Genomic DNA, 18,883 nt, shown 5'->3' on the forward strand with positions numbered 1-18,883 from the left:
CCTTGTTTTGGGGACAGATCTGTGGTTGGAGCCTGAATTGCTTGCAGGGAGGGATCAAAACCCAGAAAGCTGTAGACAGTACAGAGCCGCAGATACTGATGGAGAACTGAGAGAGGGCTCTCAGGCCAGCCCCACCCCCATCCAGCCCCTCCTCCCCATTAGGGCGGGCAGCTGAGGCCTGATGCTGCTGCTGAAAGGACATCTGTCCCCATGGAAACAGCAGAAGTGGGGGAGGGGAGCCAGCCCAGCTAGTGTCACTTCAAGGTGACTGTCGGGCAGGAGATCCCGGAAGCTGATAAATGCCAGGGAGTCTGATCTCCCTCCATGCCCCACATCTCTGAGCTTGCCTTGGGGAGAGGGCTCCCAGGTCAGAGCACTATTTGGAGGCTGGGGGTATCACTTCTCTGCTAATTGGACATGTCCCTCCAAGAATAAGAGGGGGGAGCTGGTGAGTGGTCACAGCTCCCTCGCCACAGTGGACCTCTCCAGCCACCCCTGGGGGCTTTGGGACCCCCAGGTGATCCCTCAAATGTTTTAGTACCCCCAAATTGCCACAGTCTGGCTTTGCTTCCTTCATGAGCCTTTATGGGGTCTTCAGGGGGCAAAGGAGAGGTCCACAGTCAGAGAAATGAGGACAGGGGTTCAGGATGGGCTGCTGGACTCCCTGATAGCCCTGGAACCAGTCATATCTTTTTTTTTCCTTGATTTTGAGAGTATGTTTATTAAAGCTGGGGACAGTGAAACAAGGAAGGGCTTAGGACAGAAGAAGCAACAGAAAAGAGAGCCTAGGCGGGGGCCTGCTTTGGCACACTGAGAAGTCAGAGAAAAGGGGGCTCTGGAGACAGGTTCAGGGGTTAGCCCTGGATGAGCTGCTGCTGCCCATAGCTCCCCTGGTTTCAAGTCTCATGGGGACCCTTAGAGTTTAGGAGATGCCTGCCTGTGGGGAAAGAAAAGGGGGAAGGGAAAGGCACGTGGGCGTGCTCCCAGGAGGGAGAGCACACCAGACCCAGTCATCTTTACATGGCCACGAGAGGGTCTTCTCTGAGCTGCCAGGGATTCTGACTCCCCTTTCAGGTTCAAGGAACCCTCCTGGTCTTGGATGGCAGAGGAGCCTGGGCCAGGAGAGATTCTGCCTGTAGAAATGAGGTGACTGGGCCTGGGGCTGGGGCAAGGTTTGGCGACCAGATGCCCCTGGGGGGGGGGGGACGACCAAGATGGAATAGAAGCTATGGCCCTGCTGGTCCTCCCTGGGGATGTCCAACACCCTTCCCTCCATAGGTCCTGACTCAGTCTTCTTTGGGACCTCCTGGGCCAGTGTGGGATGTTGCTGTAAAGGGCATTACCTGTTGAGGGGAGATGACACAGGCCATGAAGGAACAGTCTCTTAAGAGACCCTGCCTTTTTTCAGCCCACCTCTGGGCTTTGTCTCTGCTTCTGAAAAGCATCGGTGTAGTGGGCAGCCTTCTCCATCTATTCCCCTCTTTTCCTGCCCCAGCCGACCCCTCCCTGCAAAAGTGGTAGATAAGCACAGTCCATCCTTGTCGTCAGCTGCAGTTCCCGACTCCGCCACAGGGAGGAGAGAGCGCCGGTGGAGGGCCCCGCCTCAGCAACCATCTGCCGTTACCTGCGTCCTTGTGCCTCGAGAGGCTGCGGCCCTACAGCCAGGCGCCCAGCTCGGTGGTCATGCCCCTCAGTCACCAGCAGCATAAAGAATCCTGGGGTGAAAGGGCAGGAGCGGGGGAAAACAGAGGGGGCAGAGGCAGGGCGGGAGGAGGGACACGGCGAGGCTCACCTGGGAAGCCAGAGATCTGGTTACGTTGGTAGTGGGCCACCTTCTGAGAAGAAACCTCTATCTGGGAATGCTCATCTTCCCTTCCAGCCTCCTGTACCCTTCAGGGTCAGAACTTCCCACTCCATGTGAAACCTCAGGGTCCCTGTCCCTGCCATACTGTGTGAGTTTGGGCAGGTGCTTGCTCTAAGCCTGTTTCTTCTTCTAAAAAACGAGGCTAACATTCCCATCTTCCTGGGTTATTGTGGAATAATTGCCAACTGGATGTTTCTGTCATGAGCTCCATCACCCTGGTCAAGAGCTTCAATCATCCTCACAGTGACCTCCATCACCCTAATCACGAGGGGTCAATTACTTGCCCAAGGTCACAGAGCAAGTGAATGGCAGAGTGGGGACATGCTTCCAGGTCTCTAATTGACATGAACCCCAGCCAAAGGTTCTTTCTGCTGCAACTGAAGCTCAGCACCCCCAACCCCTTCATCTTCAGGTTCAAATCTTGGCAGCAATCCCTGGGGGCTATGAAGCAGTTGTTTGGGGGTAGGAAAGCTAACTGTGTGGAGCTGGACCTATGCCCACCAGCTCCCTTGAAGCTTTGAACAACTCACAACCTGGTGCTTCTAACTGGTAATTGGCCCCTCCTCACTGGAGGGGTGGGGGTTGGGCAGGACAGCCATAACATACCACCCTGGAGGCGGGCAGTGGGCAGATCCTGCCAGCTGGAGAGGAATGGGCATCTCTTAGGACTGGGAGCCAGGGTGGTGCTCCACTCTGCTTGATAGGGGCGGGGCATGTGCCCAAGGCCATCAGAAACCACTGAGAGTAGGAGACCTGTCCAAGTTGGCTTGGGTCTCCTGCCTTTGCTCAAGGTTTGACCCATAAGGGGATATTATGTAGAGTGAGGGAGTGTGTGAGCCAGGTTTGAGAGAAAACCAGCCATATCACTGGCTTGTGTGTGTCACTGGACACATCTTGACCCTCTCAGCTTTCTCATCTGTAAATCAAGGCAGCTGGCTTAGTTGATCTGGAGAGTTCTTTCCAGTTTTGAGCATCAGTGACTTTCAATTCTGGATGCTAGAATTCTCTGCAAAGTTCTAAGAGCCTATCTATTTCAACCGTTTAAGATACCGCAGTTCCAAGATTCTAGAAGCATTCATTCCTTTATTTCAGTGTTTCTCACTCATTTTTTATTGTCATTCCCCTAAGGAGACTTATAAAACATCTTAATTTGTTCCACTATGAAATTTTAATACCATATATATACTATAAATCTGTTTTTAGTATTATGCATATCTGTGCTTTATACATAGAAGGAATAAGCTTTTCTTTGCTCCCCAAGAACCAATTTTTGCCTCCTTAGGAGTGATATGCCCATTGAGAACATATACGATAGCTCTTTTTTTTTTTTTTCACTTTTTATAACTTTTTTATTGAATTTATTGGAGTGATGTTGGTTAATAAAATTATATAGGTTTCAGGTGTACAATTCTATAATACATCATCTGTATATTGTATTGTGTGTTCACCACCCCACATATGCTATATTTCTAAGAGCCAAGAATTCTATGGCCCTAGAATTCTAGAATGGCAAGATTCTATTTTGTGGTTCGTGATTCTAGAATTGTCCTAGGCACAACAGAAATGTCTACATGTGTTGATCAAAAGTCACATTCTGGATTGTTTGCTGCAATCTTGTTCATAATAGCCAAAACCCAGAGCTGCCCAAATGCCCAGCAACAGGAAATTAGTCTGATAAATGGCAGTGTAGTCACATGTTGGGATACTCTACTGCAAGAAACAAGAACAAGCCTCTACCACATGCACTGACATGGGTGACTTTTACAGATATCATGTGGAGAAAAAGAAGTCAGATGCAAAAGACAGTGTACTCTATGATTCCATTTCAATAAAATGGAAAACCAACAAAATGGATCTATGCTGCTATAATTCAGGATAGTGTTGTGGTGGGGAGGACTAGCTGTGAAGGGCCATGAGGATAGTATCTAGGAGGCTGGAAATGTTTTTCTTGAACTGTGTGGTGGGTGTATGGGTGGGTTCTGGCTATGCAAATCCATTGCTATAGTATGAATGTCTTCCCTACCAATTGCATTTGTTGAATTCTATCCACCAGAGGTTAGGGTGGGGCCTTTAGGAGGTGATTAGATCATGAGTGTAGGGCTCTGTGACTGGAATAGGTGCCCTTCTGAAAGACACCCTAGAGCACTCCCTCGCCCCTTTGGCCATGTGAGGACACAGCGAGAAGACGCTGTCTGTAAACCAGGAAGAGTTTCGTCACCAGAACATGACCATGTTGGTACTTTGATCTTGGACTTCCAGCCTCCAGAATTATGAGAAATAAATTTCTATTGTTTATAAACTACCCAGTTTACAGTATTTTGTTATATAAGCCGGAACAGACTAACATCCATTGAGCTATGCTTTCCTCTGTATGTAGGATATGCTTTAATGATGCATTAAAAAAAAAAAGATTCTGGAATTGTTTTAAATAAAAACTCCCTAATTATATGTACTCAAGAGTCTTTATGATTATGATACCCTGGTACTAGGTTTAGCAAAATATACAGCTTGTGGATCAAATTCGGCCCACTGCCTCTCTCTTCAAATTAAGTTTTATTGGAACCCAGTCCTGCCCATTCACCTACTGCCTGCTACAGAGGCTTTCATGCTACAAGGGCAGAGTGGAGTAGCTGCAAAAGAGACCACATAGTTCACAAAAAAGAAAATATTGACTATGTGGCCCTATACAGAAAAAGTTTGCTGGAGCCCTGGACTAGAGTTATAAGTTCCATCATGTCTTTGGTTCTGTGATCTAGAATTTGATGTTCTTGTGTTTGCAGCATTTCTGTTCCTAAGAATCTGATTTGAATTTTAGAGTTTATGTTTCTAGCTCTTTGAGATTCTAGAGTCTTAAGATTCCGGAAGTTCCAAGTCCCCGCCTCTTCTCTCCACCTGTTCTCATATCCATCTCCACCAGGAACTGCGTTGCATTGCCCTCGGCCTCCACCAACTCAGGAATCTCCATGGTTGCTCAGCACAAGTAGTTCCCACTATTTTTGAGGCTCACGTGGTCCAGCTGTAGGGTGAGAATGACAGGTCATAGTTTGAATTATATACCAGGGGCCCCCTCTGAGGACCCTTACTAGACTCCTTCAACTCTCCTAAGATCCTGAGTACAGAGAGAGATGGCCCCTATTTGGCAGAGCAGAGAGACTAAGGTTTAGAGGGACTCTGAGCAGGAGGGACAGGCAGCTGGAGTGATGGACAACAGAAGGGGGTGCAGAGGGGAAAGAGCCCTAAGTACTCACTACAGAACTGCACCAGGCAGCCCAATGCCGTGCTCAGGGACCCCATTCCTGGCCCATCAGGCCCTCCTTTTCTGGCTGGCACCCCACTACCCCCTCTATCCTTCCCATTCAATAATCTCTACACCAGGCATGGAGATAGATGTACACTTGGGCCAGACAAGATATGTCTGGTCGCCAATGCTGCATGGGGCTCCACTTCCAGCCATCTTCTGCCTCAGTTTCCCAGTTGTTGTTGTTTTAAATCTGAAGTGTAATATGTATATGTGAGTGGGTGAGTGAGAATGTGTCTCAATGAGTAGGAATCTTTCTGGAACACTCTATATAAACACATCTGGCTTGGGGGGACACATTGGGAGAGCTGGTGATGTAGCAGTGGGGGAGGGGAGCCGTGGCAGATGGAATAACAGAATCCAGTCTTAATTATTTTCCCCCAAAATGTCTTCCTTTGAGGGTCAGAAGCATGGATTTCTTCTTATCACTTTGGGTCCCATGACAGGTATGGAGAGGTTTTCTGACTCCATGGCCTGGAGAGGAGTTTGAGGGCTCAGTTGAGGAGATTCATAGGCTCTGGACTTCCTCCTAGCCCTGTACCTGTCACCCCAGGGGCCAGCAGTACTCCCTGGGAGGAACGGGCGGACCCCTAGGCCTCAACTACAGTATGACCTCCTTTCTTATCCAGAAGGAAATAGGGCCCGTGTTCTTTGCAGAACTGTTTTTATCAACCACAGGGAGGCCCATGGGGCAGCTCTCTGCCCACACCTTCCCAGCAAACAAATACAGTCTCCCAGCCTACCCCTGCCTAGTCCTTCCCCCTCCTTTGGACTTTTTCAAGTTTCCTCTTCCCCCACCCTCTGATGAGAGGCAATGCTACAAATTCTGGGTAGAGTCAATCCCAGGCGGGTGGCGGAAGACACAGATATTCCTAGTCCTGTGGATTCTGGGTGGGCAGGTAGGTTCTGGAGGAGATTTAAGAGACTTGCGGCTTTGTGGGATGTTCAGTTGTGAGGTGGGTAGGGAAAGAAGACATTAGAAGGCTAAACGTCTGCTTGGGCAAATGCCTTGGCTTTTCAGTAAATGCAAGGTTGTGAGTAGTCAGGGATCAGATTTCGGGGATAGGGGTTGGATGGCAGAATTCCAGTTTGAGCAGCAGTGTGGGTGATCAAGTGGGTGGAGTGAGGCACCAGGAGGACTAGGATGGGTTCTAGGTCACAAGGCAGGACCTCGGCGGGATGGGGTCGAACCCAGGCATCCTGTATCCCAGCTCCGGGCTCTCTCTAGCTCAGTCATCACTACCAAATACCAATGCCTCCTGGAACGTACCAGGTTCCGGGGTGGATATAGGGGGTGTCCCGGCCCTCGGAGACTCCAGAGAGGGACTACATTTCCCAGCCGGCCGCGCGGGGGGCGCACCTGCGCGCTGTGGCCAGTGATGGAGCGCTGAAGGGGGGCGCGGTAGCGGCGGCTAGGGCTCGGCGGGCCATTGGCTCCCGGCAGCGGCAAAGGCAGCTTGGAGACTAGAAGAGCAAGCGGGGCCCGCGGGCCAGGCCGGGCCGAGCTGGTCTTGCTGCCATGGAGGACCAGAGGGTAAGACCAGGGCGGGGCGCGGAGGGACCCGCCTGGGGGAACCCAAGGAGAGGGGACCAGATGATGCCGCAGCGCCCTCCCTGCCCCCAGCTGCTCTGCGGCGGAGGCCCCACCCCTGCCGCAGTCCGGCCCAGCCTAGCCCTCCACTGGGGACGCATCCCCCCACATTCATCCAGACTCCTCATCATCTTAACCTGGGTTCAGACGCATTCCCTCCACGCCCCCCACCTCTGCCCAGTATCCTGGACCCAGCCTTAACCCCATTCCCCCTCGCCGCCTGTCCGGACTGCGGACCAGGTGTTCCGGCCCCCGCCCCGCCCCCGAGGGCCCCCCACCGCACAGGTAACTCCACAGACCCAGCGTCCCCAGAAAACAGACCCGTCCGAGACCTGGGTCAGAGCTACAGGCCCCAGCAGGATCCTCCCACGCCTCCTCCTTCCCAACCGGCATTCCATCCCAGCGTCCCCTCCCCACTTACCTGGATTCTCTGGCACTTCTCCTCAGCTTCCGCGTTTCTCCTTGCTAATACCTTTTCCCCTTCCCCAGATTAGCCCATTATCTGCAGTCATCATTTTCATCCGGGGTTTTCTTTCCCAAAGCTAGCCCCTCACCCCAATCACGCCCCGCCCTCAGGATAGAGGTTGCAAGCTTTGTACTCTAGCCTAGGGTCTGTTCCTTCCTGAGAGGCTCTCTGCGCCTCAGTTTCCTCTCCTGTAAAATGGGCATCCTCATAGTAACCACCTTCTGGGTGAGAGAAGGTAGGTCCAGAGCTTCACCCAGGGCCTGCCTCGTGGTGGGGGGATGCCCAAGTTCATTGGCACCCACATCTCCCTGGAACCCTGGAGATTGGAGTGGGGAGCCCAGGTGGAGGTGTTGGGCCAGGCTCAGGGGCTTACTGGCCCTGTGTGTTTGCGCTTCTGGTGGGGGCAGGAGGCTCTCCGGAAGATTATCACCACACTGGCTGTGAAGAATGAAGAGATTCAGAGTTTCATTTACTCTCTCAAGCAGATGCTGCTGAACATGGAGGTGAGGGCAGGTGGATGGAAGGGAGGGAGGGGCAGCCCTGTGAGCTAGTCTATTGCTGCTGATGCCCATGGAACTCTGGGCCCAGCTGCCATGTCAAGACCTCAGTTTCCTCATAAGAGCATGGGCTTTGGACAATCCTGGCTGTTCATATCTGCAATGTCTTTCCAAGGCAAACTCAGCCAAGGTGCAGGAGGACCTGGAAGCAGAGTTCCAGTCCCTGTTCTCCCTCCTGGAGGAGCTGAAGGAGGGGATGCTCATGAAGATAAAGCAGGACCGTGCCAGTCGAACCTATGAGCTGCAGGTATGTGTTTCAAGGGACCCTCCCAGACCCGTGCCCCAACACCATCCCCACTGCACCCCTCAGATTCAACAGAGCCCAGTTGGCCTGATGTCTTTCACCAAACCTGCTCCTTTTCCTACACAGCTTCTTAGAGATGCCCCCAAGTGTCCCCAGTGTCCAGAGCCAGACATCCTGATGGTGTTGTCTTCACCTCCTCTTTCCCTCATCTATTGCCTGTCCCCTCCCTGGCCACAGCCCATCAATCTCCCACCCACCTGTTCTCCCTCTTAATGCTCTGTTCCATCCACTACCCTCCTCCCCATTGCCCCTGCCACACCCCCACATCTGGCTGTTCCTCCTTCTTGTCCTCACCCAATGACTCCGATTTCTCAGCCCTTCCCCCTGATCCCCCAGATCTGATGGCCAACACGTGCCCCCTGTTCCTCCCATGGCTCCTGTGGGATCTCAGACTCCAAACTGGGATCGCTGGGGCTGCATTGAAACCTCTGGACAACTTCCTAACATCCCAGATCCCCGTCCCCAGGGGGTGTGGGGCCCCAGGGCTCAGGTGTGGCCGGGAATGTGAGTTTTTCAGAAAGGGATCCCCAGGTGATTCTGATGTCCTACCAGGAGCAACACCCAACCTTTCTCTAGCCTCCTTCTCCCACCTGGAGTTGGAGAAGGATGTAGTACCCTGTATCCCAAAGGCAGCGGGGAGGCCTAGGAGTGTTTGATGCACTGGGGTGAGGTGTCTCCTCCCTCAGTGCCATGCCACCCGCAGAACCAGTTGGCTGCCTGCACTCGGGCCCTGGAGAGCTCCGAGGAGCTTCTGGAGACGGCTAACCAGACCCTGCAGGCCACAGACAGTGAAGACTTTCCTCAGGTGGGGCCTCGGAAGCCATACTGGTAGGGCTGTCAGATAAAATACAGGACAGCCAGTTAAGTTTGCATTTCATATCCACCATGAGTAATTTTTTTAGTAAAGTATGGCCCGTGTGATATTTAGTGTAAGTATGTCCCATGTGATCTTTGGGATATAATGATATTTATACTGAAAAAATTTGTTGTTAATCTGAAGTTCAAATTTAACCTTGGATAATTTTTTTAGTATAAGTATATCCCATGCAAATGTTGTTTAGTATAAGTATTTGCCAAATGTTGCATGAGATATATTTATACTAAAATAATTGTTTATTATTTATCTGACATTTAAATTTAAGAATGAGTAAATTTTAGTATAATACAACCTATGCAGTATTTAGTACAGCGAGTCCTTGAATAACAGTGTTTCATTCAACATCATTTTTTAAAAAGATTGTATTTATTTATTTTTAGAGAGAGGGGAAGGGAGGGAGAAAGAGAGGGAGAGAAATATCCATGTGTGGTTGCCTTTTGCACGCCCTCAACTGGGGACCTGGCCCACAACTCTGGCATGTGCCCTGACTGGGAATAGAACCAGTGACCCTTTGGTTCACAGGCTGGTGCTCAATCCACTGAGCCACACCAGACAGGGTTCAGCATCGTTTTGTTATAATGTTGATGAGGAAAAAAATTGATTCCAGGTGGGGGCCACTGTCTGTGTAGAGTTTGCGCATTCTCCTCATATCTGCATGGGTTTTCTCCAGTGACTCCAGTTTCTTCCCACATCTCAAAGAGTTGCACATGAGGCGAACTGGCATGTCTATAGTCGTAGTTTAATGTTTAATATTAGATGTGTTTGGGGCCCTTACTTAGAAGGTTGATGATGTTTTTGTGATCAGAAATATGCTGTAGGAATGTACCTCTTGTTTATATCAATTAACCTATGATAAAGTTGATTTTATTACACATAATTTCACTTAAACTCACAGTTTGTAAGAACCTATTGAGGACATTAAGTGAGGACTTAATGTATACACATGTTGTAAATATAGGATAAGACATACTAAAAAGTCATTCATTGTTTATTTGAAATGCAAATTTACCGGGTGTCCTGTATTTTTATTTGCTAAATCTGCCAGCTATATGTTCTGGGCATTGGGCAGAAGGTGGGGGTAGGGGTGGGAGCCTATCTTTGCCCTTCTATCCTTTCAGGGCACAGCCAAGGGTTTCTGCCCCAGTGCTGAGGGACTGTGGCAAATGGCTGCCATGCTGGGCCTCAGTCCTCCTGTCTGTATAGTGGCTTTCCAATTCAGTTGAGACAACTCTTTGAATTTTATTCTGTCACTCTTTCTAGGCTGCAAAGCAACTCAAAGATGGGTAAGATACTGGATCTAGCCCCTACTTCAGTGCCCCACCCCTGGTGTGAAGGTGGGGACACCCAGGTGAGGGTCCCTTGGCCTGTAGCACTGGACCAGAACAAGTGGGAGGGGATCCCCCCACAACTCAGAGGACCAGACCTGGGTTCCCTGAGGTGCCTGCCTCCAGGCTGCCTTCACCTCCTTCCCTACAGTGTGACAATGGCCCCTGCCTTCCGGCTGTCATTGAAAGCCAAGGTCAGCGACAACATGAGTCACCTCATGGTGGACTTTGCACAGGAGAGGAGGATGCTGCAGGCACTCAAGTTCCTGCCTGGTGAGAGGGGCACTCACCAGGGTTTCAGAGAAATGGCTGGAGAGTCTGGGAGGCCCTGAGACAAGGCCTGGAGTAAGGCTGACAGACAGGTGTAAGAACCCCAAGAGAATGTCCTGTGGGTGGGATTAGGAAGCCCCGCCCCTACAAGGAGGCCACACCCCTGGGTGGAGTCCTGAGGAAGCCCTGCCCCTGGTGACAGAGTCCTGAAAGGCCCCACCCACCAGTGGTGGAGTTCCATGAAGGCCACACCCCTAGTTGGTAATGAAGTATGAAAATGTTCTACCTCCAAATGGTGGAATCCTGAAAAGTCCCAGACATTTGTTGGATGAACCCTGAAAAAGCTCTGCCCCACCCTCCACCCATGTGTAGGATAGGAGGCAGGTCCACAGCCAGGGAGGTCTATCAAATGGGCAGGGCTCAGCAAGGCCTGTTTCTGCACCATGGTGCAGGACCCTGACCCCCCTCTCCCCTTTGTCATGGTTAGTCCCCAGTGCCCCTGTGATTGACCTGGCTGAGTCCCTTGTGGCAGACAACTGTGTGACCCTGGCGTGGCGCATGCCGGAAGAGGACAGCAAGATTGACCACTATGTGCTGGAGTATCGGCGAACAAACTTCGAGGGCCCGCCCCGTCTCAAGGAGGACCAGCCCTGGATGGTTGTGGAGGGCATCCGGCAGACGGAATACACCCTGACCGGTAAGGGAGGCTCAGCCTGGCTGCCAACCCCCCAGTGCTGCTCAACCTCTCCTGGCTCTCATTTCCCCATCAGCCAATTGGAGGTTGGTAGATGACTCCCAGAACTCATGGGGAGTGAGAACAGCCTGGCTGGGCTGATCAGGAGTAGCAGGAAGTAATAATCATGAAAAGGATATTGATGACAGCCACCACACCATTTATTGAGGGCTCACTTTGTGCTAAGTGTTTTACCCACATGTAGCAGGTAGGCTTATCACCATTATACAGGTGAGAGAACTAAGGCCCTGGGAGAAGCTACCCTCTATCTGCATCTTATCTCTATTCTCCAGCATTCATTCATTCCTTTATTCTAGTTTATTAGAATGACTACATTGTACCACACACTGTCCTTGCATTACTGAGAAAGCAGACAAAAATCCTCCCCTCATGGAGCTGGTGCTCTGGGGCCACCCTCTCAGTATTTGGGGATTTCCTTGGCAGTTTCAAGAAAGCAGAAAGCTTGGGGGAATCCACCCAGCTGGTTAGGGGGGAGTCTAATGGAGGAAAGAGTTGGGGGTCCCTAAGGAGTTTCCGAAGCCATCCTGAGCCAGGGAAACCCTCAAGGGTGGGGAGAGCCTCGCTGACAAGATAACTAGCACCACAGCTCTTGGGCTGTAATCAGCCTGTTCCTGGTCTGTAATTAGCATACATGGTTAATAATGAGTATGCTAATTGCAGGAAAGAAAAGCCACCAGCCTGCATGGGAATCAAAATAAACATACTCCGTTTTTCTCAATCTTTTTTATTGTGGTAAAATTCACATAACATAACATTTACCATCTTAACCATTTTTGGAGTATATAGTTCAGTGGCATTAAGCACATTCACATAGTTGTGCAAGCATCACCACCATCGTCTCCAGAACTTTCTCATCTCGTGGAACTGAAACTCTGTCCCCATTAAACACTAACTGCTATTTCTCCTCCCCCAGCACCTGGCTCCCATCATTCGACTACCTGTTCCTATGATTTTACTACTATAAGTACCTCTTATGAGTGGAATTATACAGTGCTTATCCTATTGTGAATGGCTTATCTCATTGAACACGTGTCCCAGGTTCATTCATGTTGTAGCAGGTGTCAGAATTTCCTTCTTAATAATTTTTTAAATATATATATATATTTTATTTATTTGTAGAGGGGGAAGGGAGAGAGGAAGAGGGAGAGAAACACTGATGTGTGAGTAATACTTCGATTGGTTCCCTCTTGCATGCCCCCACCTGGGGGCCTGGCCTGCAACCCAGGCATGTGCCCTGACCGGGAATTGAACCAGTGACCTTTTGGTTCACAGGCTGGCACTCAATCCACTGAGCCACACCAGCCAGGGCTCCTTCCTTTTTTAAGGTTGAATAATAGTCCATTGTCTGGATATGTCCCAGTTTCTCCAGCAATGGTAGCTTACATAGCTGCAGTTCAATGTCAAACCAGGAGACTGACATGGCTACAATTCTGCAGCACTGATACACATTTTACCAGTTTCACATGCCCTCATTCATGTGTGCATGTGTAATCCCATATGCAATTTTATTCCACATGTAAATTCCTGTCACACCACAATCAAGGTATAGATCTGCTCTGTTACAGGCTTTCTGAGGCATCCCTTTTGCAGCCACATCCTTTTGCCTTTTACAAAATTCCTAGTGTATTAGTTCCTCAGGGCGGAAAGTTGAATCTGTTAAAAGGTGTGTGATATTAAGGATATATAGTCATACCTTGGTACTCATCAGCTTCAGAACTCGTCAAACTCTGTACTTGTCGCATTTTTTTAATGTTTTTTATTGATTATATTGTTACAACAGTTCCAATTTTCTCCCCCTTGCTCCCCTCCACCCAGCACCCCCCTCCCCCAGCAATCCCCCCCAAGTCCATACCCCTGGTTCGTAAAAATTAACTATCCCCCCCCTGTACTTGTCGCATTTTGATAAGAAAAAAATATTTCAGCACTTGGTGCTTGCTCGGAACTCCTCGCACTTGCTAGAACTTGTATGAGTCAGTTTCCGTACTCATTGGTTTCGGCACTCTTCACACATTACAGAATGAATTAACGACGAGTGCTGAGATACCACTGTATATGGATATGCTCACCTATGGAAATAACTTATGTGGTTATTTGCAATCAACCTACTCTCGTTGATTGTTTGGAAAGACTCGTTTCATCCTCATGTGAACCCTGTTCGGCGTGGGGAATACAACTGCTGGCTTGCAGAATAGGAAACAGGAGCGCAGTGAGTGAGTCTAGACTGTGTTCCATTATTTGAAACCAAGTCTTCTGGTTGTCTTAGCTCTGGGGCAGTAGATGGCGCTGCTGAGCAAACAGCTGAATTCAGAGAAGGAACTCCAAAGAGGTGGCAGCCAAGCTGAGGCCCAAAGAAAGGGGAGGGTGTCGCAGAACAGCCTTTCAGGCAGAGGAGCAGCCTGATTGGGGCTCAGAGGCCAGAGCGCTGAGCTTTTGTGTTTGAAACTAGTTAAGTTTGCGGAGAGAGCAATATCTGCCGTAAGGAGGAATGGGGGCCTTTGTCCTGAGGACAAGGGGAGCTATGGAGAAGTAACAACAGGGGGTGGCAAGTGCTGTTTGGGGTACCCTGAGAATGGGCATCCTGTGGGGGTACTCAGGAAGCAGCTGGACATGTGGTGGGTGCTAAAGTTTGGGCTATGGGTGGACAGATGGTGCCTGAGGGGCAAGAAAGGGAGAGTGAGCTAAGTGATACAAGCAAAGGTCCCAGACTGCAAAGGAGACCAAAGGGGAACAACCAGAAGGGGAAGCTAGGAGAGGGCAGTGCCATGGCTGCCAAGGAAAGAGTGTGTTCCAGGAGGGGAAGAGTGGTCAGCTAGGAGGTCCTGCAAGATGGGGACTGACAAGGCCAGAGGAGGGAGACGAGTGAAGGAGCAGAGAGGGAGGGTGTTGCTAAACTCTCCAGAGGTTTGACTTCAGGGGGAAGATAGCTTGATAGCTGCTTCTTATTTTTTTTAATATTTTTATTTTTAGAGAGGGGAAGGGAGGGAGAAAGAGAGGGAGAGAAACATCCATGTGTGAGAGATGTATCACTCAGCTGCCTCTCATGTGCCCCCAACTGGGGACCTGGCCTGCAACCCAGGTTTGTGCCCTGACCAGGAATTGAACACTTCAGTTCACAGGCCGGCACTCAATCCATTGAGCCACACCAACCAAGACTGCTTTTTTTTTTTTTTTTATGAGAATAAACTAATAAGAAAAGAAGGACAGAAAGGGAGAGTGGGATACATCCCAGTAGTAGGGAAAATCTTTAATAAGTAACCAGGCATGGTTAGATCCAAGGGTTCCAGCAAATGACTCGGTCATTTCTAGTCCCTGCACTTGTTAGCTCTGGGACCTGCAGTCTCAAGGAGGCTTGCTAAGTACACTGGCAAATTTTCCCAGGAGGCCCTTACTCTGAGCCCAGAGAAAAGAGCTGTTCTACTCCTTAAAATACCAACCAAAAGTCCTAGCAAAGATTCTGATTAGCCAGTTTGGGTTATGCACCTATCCCTAAACTAATGGCTAAGATTTAGTCATAAAACATTCTGATTAGCAAGTCTGGATTGGGGGCAGATTCAAGTAATCTACAGCCCCACATTTGTATGTGGAAAAGGTTTTTCAGGGATAAGACGTCATTTGCAAGGTGCTTTTTAGAATGAGGGGTGGTAGGTTTACTGTGGGACACAGGAGCTACTAACATACTGCTCAAAGTCTATATGATGCTAAGATTCCCTCTGTTGTCTCCTAGGTCTCAAGTTTGACATGAAGTACATGAATTTCCGTGTTAAGGCCTGTAATAAGGCAGTTGCAGGCGAATTCTCTGAGCCGGTGACTTTGGAGACACCAGGTGACTGGCTCCCACACCTACCCTGGCTGTGACTCTATAACCCTTCACTCCTGGGGCCTCAGGGCCTGGTGTGAAAGAAGAATCTTCTAATCAGGGTTTTGTGGCCCATTTTGCCCTGGTTGCCAGGTAGCTCAGAGCTTTGTCCACAGTAGAATTCCTCAGCCTCAGTGTCTAGTATAAACCTGTTTTTGTCCTTTGCTTTTGCTATTGATACCTTTATACCTGAATGGTTTTTACACACACACTCTCACTTCAAAAAAAAATGGATAAGTGCTCTTGAGTTGGGGACGGTATTATCAGTAGTGAACACAGATTTCAGTCTCCCACAGTGACACTTGCATGCTGATAGCAATGTCCTTCTGCAGTTTAAGTTAACTCTGTCATGCTGTAGCCCAGCCCCTTTTATGGGAATAATCTCCAACAGCAGCACAGGGCAGCACAAGTGGTTTGAAAATGGCTCCAGACCTCGGAAGCCTTTAGCAACATGCCCTTGGCCCCTGCTCCTCTGGCTCTGTGGCCTTCCCCCTCCATTTTTCCCCATCTTGTGTCTTTCTGCCTCTTGTTTCTTTATCTGTCCATCTCTAAGACTTTGTCAGTCTCTCTGCCTTGATCTGTCTCTTTGTCTCTTTCTATTCTATCCCTGTCATGGTCTGTCTTGGTCACTGTCTGTCTGTCTTTCTGTGTCTCTCGGGTTTCCCCTTCTCTGTGACTCCCACATCTGCCTGGCCCCAGCGTTCATGTTCCGCCTGGATGCGTCCACATCCCACCAGAACCTGCGGGTGGATGATCTCTCCGTGGAGTGGGACGCCATGGGCGGGAAGGTGCAGGATATCAAGGCTCGCGAGAAAGATGGCAAGGGGCGGACGGCGTCTCCCGTCAACTCCCCAGCCAGGTAGCCTGCCCCCTCCCCTTCCTGAGTCTCTGTTGGAGCAGATCATGATGGGCATGAACATATAAGACAGTGTGGTCAAGGCTGGGGTGGAGGGAGGGACATGGAGCTAGAGCCAAAATAGTGAGTCAAGGGAGAGGAGACTTTGACTGGGTATTGATGGATGAACAGGAGTTTTCCAGATGAGAAAGGGCACAAGCATGTTCTGACATGAGAGGTCCAGTGTATGAAAAGAACCAAATACTGTTAAGGACTGACAGAAAGTCCACAGTGGCTGGGGTGGACCAGAGAAGTGCTCCTACAGGGGAAGTGAGGGCTGAACTGAACCCTCCCCTCCCTGTCATCCACAGAGGTACTCCATCTCCCAAGAGGATACCTTCAGGTCGTGGGGGACGAGATCGCTTCACAGCTGAGTCCTACACGGTGCTGGGTAAGGAGAGGGGAGCTCTGGTCAGGGCTCTGATGGTGGGGTGTGGGAGAGACTCCTTTGGCTGGGGAAACTGAGGCAGCCATCAACAAAGTTTCTCTGGGAATGGTCTCAATAATATGTGTTGTGTGGTGCTGGGGGAATGGGAAGGTTTGGGCAGGGGAGGAGTGATTATTAGGGGGAGCCAGAGGTTATAGAGCTGAGGAAAGAGGCTCTGGACTAAGGAGTGACTGGTCAGGAGCTTCATGGGGGATTCCTTGGGGTCTGCCAAATAGCTGGGACTTGGGAAGTAGCTGGAAATAATGATTGCCTATAGAGCACCTGGGTGTGTGGAGGAGATGAAGCAAGGCTAAAGGTGCATGGAAGAGCCAGAGAGAGGAGCTGGTGTCAGAGAAGTTGAGAAAATTGCTAGGACTGGAGGAGCACCACAGGTGTGATAACATCGTGTGAAGGGGAAGCTAGAGTCCATGAAGGAACTGGAGTTCAGGGAAATCACCACCATCCAGAAAAGGACTGGAAAAAGAGGCTGAGGTTTGAAGAAGTCAGTGTGGTCAGTAATATCAGGGGGTAAAGGGTAGAGGTAGGGAGTAGCTGGCTACTGAGGATAAGCCAAGGCCTGAGGAGAAGTTAAGGTTCTGTGGAGGATCTGGGTTTTCCAGAAAGCATCTGGGATTATCCAGTTGGGGTTTGGAGAGACAACAGGGGGAGACATGGGGGTGTCTGGCTGTCTAACTCCTGGGAGGAGCCTAGACTAGTTGTAGTTGAGGGTAGCTGAGGTCAGGGAAGAGCAGGCCTGGAGAAGAAATGTATCTGGGGGTTAGTCCTGTGTCTGGGGAGGAGCTGAGCCCTCAGAGGGAGACGAGCTGGGATGTGGGTGGGGCAGGAGTATGTGGAGAAGCTGAAATGCAGAAATAGCTGGATTAGGGAGTAGCTGAGGTAGCAAGAATCTGGATCTGAGGTCCGGAAAGGATGTGGACTCAAAATTCAGCTGACATATGGAGGGCGTTTGAATCCCAGGAAAAGCTGAGGCCTGGGAGAACCTGGCCTCCACCAGGAGTGAGTTGGGGGTCTGGGAAGACTCTAGATTCAGAAGCAATAGGAAAGTGTCTGGAGTCCTGGGGGGAACCTGGACTCCAGTGGGGCTTGAGGCCTGTGGGAATATTTGGAGTGTGCCAGAGCAAGGGTTTGGGGATTATCTAGTCTCTGGGAAGTACTGAGGGCTGAGGAATAATGGAACATGAGGAGGAACTGAAGGACATTTCTAAGGCCTGGAAGTATCTGGAAGGAGTAGCTTGGACTTGTAGAGAACCTGAAAGGACTAGGGGAAGCCTGGAGCGAATCTCGAGTTAGTATTAGAGGGAGTTAATGAATCCTGGGGAATACCTGGAAGGAATAGTTGGGGACCAAGGAATATCTGGAGGGAGTAGCTGTGGTCTGGGGAGTACCTACTTAAGTGGCTGCCCCTTTGGGGAAGAACACCTGAGACCCTCCTCTACTCAGTCCCCACTGCCCACCCTGCGCCACAGGGGACACACTGATCGATGGTGGAGAACATTACTGGGAGGTGCACTGTGAGCCAGACAGCAAGGCATTCGGCGTGGGGGTGGCCTACCGCAGCCTGGGCCGCTTCGAGCAACTAGGCAAGACAGCTGCGTCCTGGTGCCTGCACATCAACAACTGGCTGCAGGTCAGCTTCACCGCCAAACACGCCAACAAGGCCAAGGTGCTGGATGCCCCCGTACCTGACTGCCTGGGCGTGTACTGCGACTTCCACCAAGGTGACCCTAGGCCCCAGCTGGCATTTCCAGCCCCCTCTGCCTGTCGAGTCTCCCTGCCGCAAACCCTCTTACTTGTCCCCTGTCCCTCTGCCCTTCACCCAGGCCTCCTGTCTTTCTACAATGCCCGCACCAAACAGCTGCTGCACACCTTCAAGGCCAAGTTCACACAGCCACTGCTGCCTGCTTTCACAGTAGGGTCCCCTCCATGACCTGGGATGGGGGTTGGCTCTGGGTGCTGGCTTTGCTGCCAAGCCTCTTCTTTCCCCTCCCTGTCTCTCAGGTTTGGTGTGGCAGCTTCCAGGTGATGACAGGCCTACAGGTCCCCAGCTCCGTGCGCTGCCTGCAGAAGCGAGGCAGTGCCACCAGCAGCTCCAACACCAGCCTCACCTAGGCCAGTGCACTCAGCTGGGCTGATTTTGGAGAACACCACCAGGCCTTGGCTATTTCAGCCAGGCACTTTCCTCTAACTTGCTGCTTGGAGCCTCAACTCCTAATGGGGGTCACCAACAGGGAGCAGGCACCAGGGAAGGCCCTCCTCCCCACCTCACTTCCTAATAAAAGTCAAACACTGGCCAGGCTGTGCTGATGGTTCTTTGGGGCTGGGTGGCACTGGCTGTGCCCTGGCCCACTCTGGGCCTCATCTTTCTCAGCTGTAAAATG

At 50.7% G+C, this 18,883-nt stretch overlaps 1 protein-coding gene across 2 annotated transcripts; it reads left to right on the forward strand.

The window, feature by feature from the left end:
- Positions 1-6,542: 6,542 nt before the first annotated feature.
- FSD1 (fibronectin type III and SPRY domain containing 1) lies at positions 6,543-18,794 on the forward strand. Of its 2 annotated transcripts, none has more exons than XM_090289375.1 (13): positions 6,543-6,696; positions 7,627-7,722; positions 7,892-8,023; positions 8,784-8,885; positions 10,218-10,240; positions 10,434-10,555; positions 11,040-11,249; positions 15,031-15,129; positions 15,862-16,021; positions 16,369-16,448; positions 17,972-18,223; positions 18,326-18,414; positions 18,504-18,794. In XM_090289375.1, exons 1-13 carry the CDS (start codon positions 6,682-6,684, stop codon positions 18,612-18,614), a joined length of 1,491 nt encoding a protein of 496 aa, XP_090145501.1. In that variant the 5' UTR covers positions 6,543-6,681; the 3' UTR covers positions 18,615-18,794. The 2 variants fall into 2 exon arrangements, with proteins under 2 accessions (XP_090145501.1, XP_090145502.1); XM_090289376.1 differs by having other exon boundaries at positions 17,972-18,132; positions 18,504-18,594.
- The last annotated feature ends 89 nt before the right edge of the window (positions 18,795-18,883 follow it).

Source organism: Furipterus horrens, unplaced genomic scaffold, assembly GCF_987537825.1.
Source record: "Furipterus horrens unplaced genomic scaffold, mFurHor1.1.pri manual_scaffold_10, whole genome shotgun sequence".
NCBI classification, from domain to species: domain Eukaryota; kingdom Metazoa; phylum Chordata; class Mammalia; order Chiroptera; family Furipteridae; genus Furipterus; species Furipterus horrens.